Source organism: Loa loa (genome assembly GCF_000183805.2).
Source record: "Loa loa unplaced genomic scaffold supercont3.4444, whole genome shotgun sequence".
NCBI classification, from domain to species: Eukaryota; Metazoa; Nematoda; class Chromadorea; order Rhabditida; family Onchocercidae; genus Loa; species Loa loa.
The window spans coordinates 1-756 of NW_018112620.1; the positions used below are offsets into that span (position 1 = coordinate 1).

The 756-nt window shown below is 32.1% G+C and overlaps 1 protein-coding gene across 1 annotated transcript; it reads left to right on the forward strand.

The window, feature by feature from the left end:
- Nucleotides 1-163: 163 nt before the first annotated feature.
- Nucleotides 164-752, forward strand: LOAG_16163 (hypothetical protein; the record flags this gene model as incomplete). Its single annotated transcript, XM_003151651.1, has 4 exons — nucleotides 164-258; nucleotides 346-388; nucleotides 445-531; nucleotides 633-752. Coding segments are annotated over 4 exons (345 nt in total), but the record flags the coding sequence as incomplete, so codon positions are not given.
- Between the last annotated feature and the right edge of the window lie 4 nt (nucleotides 753-756).

Here is a 756-nt window from a genome sequence, read left to right on the forward strand (position 1 = left end):
AAGAAGTGACTGGTCGTTTGTGTCAAACTCTCTTCCACGAATTTTATCCGGTAAGATTTATTTTATTTATTTTAATAGAGAATGTCACCTGCTTTTCAATATATCACGTTATGAGAGATTTCGGAATTTCACGACGAATCTGTAAATAAGCATTTTTTTTAAGACAAATTATCTTTTTATTAAATTTATATATCGCGAAGGCTTCGCTTTGGAACGTTTGTCACCGATTTACAGTGTGAATGACTTCTTATGCATATCGTTTGTGTGAGAAAAGCAATTATATTATAGTAACAAGAAATCGAAACCTTTTGCTTTTCAATATTAATATATTTGGGTGAATATTAGCTGGAAGAAATTTCTCCATTACGCAGTTATCAAACAGCAGGCGGTTTTATTTCTTATAAGTAACCATTTATTGCATTAGTAAACTTGAATATTTTCCAGAATACGCAAGAAATCAGTCACATCAACATGCGTTTCATTTATTTTGTCGTCGTCATCTTCGTCCAACTGAGTAACTTTCAAATTACAGTAAGTTCATTTAAAATTAAAAATACAACACAGCACTATACTAATGCGAAGATTTCAAAATTTTAACACAGTGTGAGATTGATAATTTCATATAATTTGAGGAAGCGCAAACGGAACAAACAAAGCTGTTGGATTTATCAGTACAGGGATTGAATGACGAACAAATGGGAAATTTGTTGTTATTAGCCGAAGTGGCCGATAAAATGCCGAAAGCCAAAATAGTCG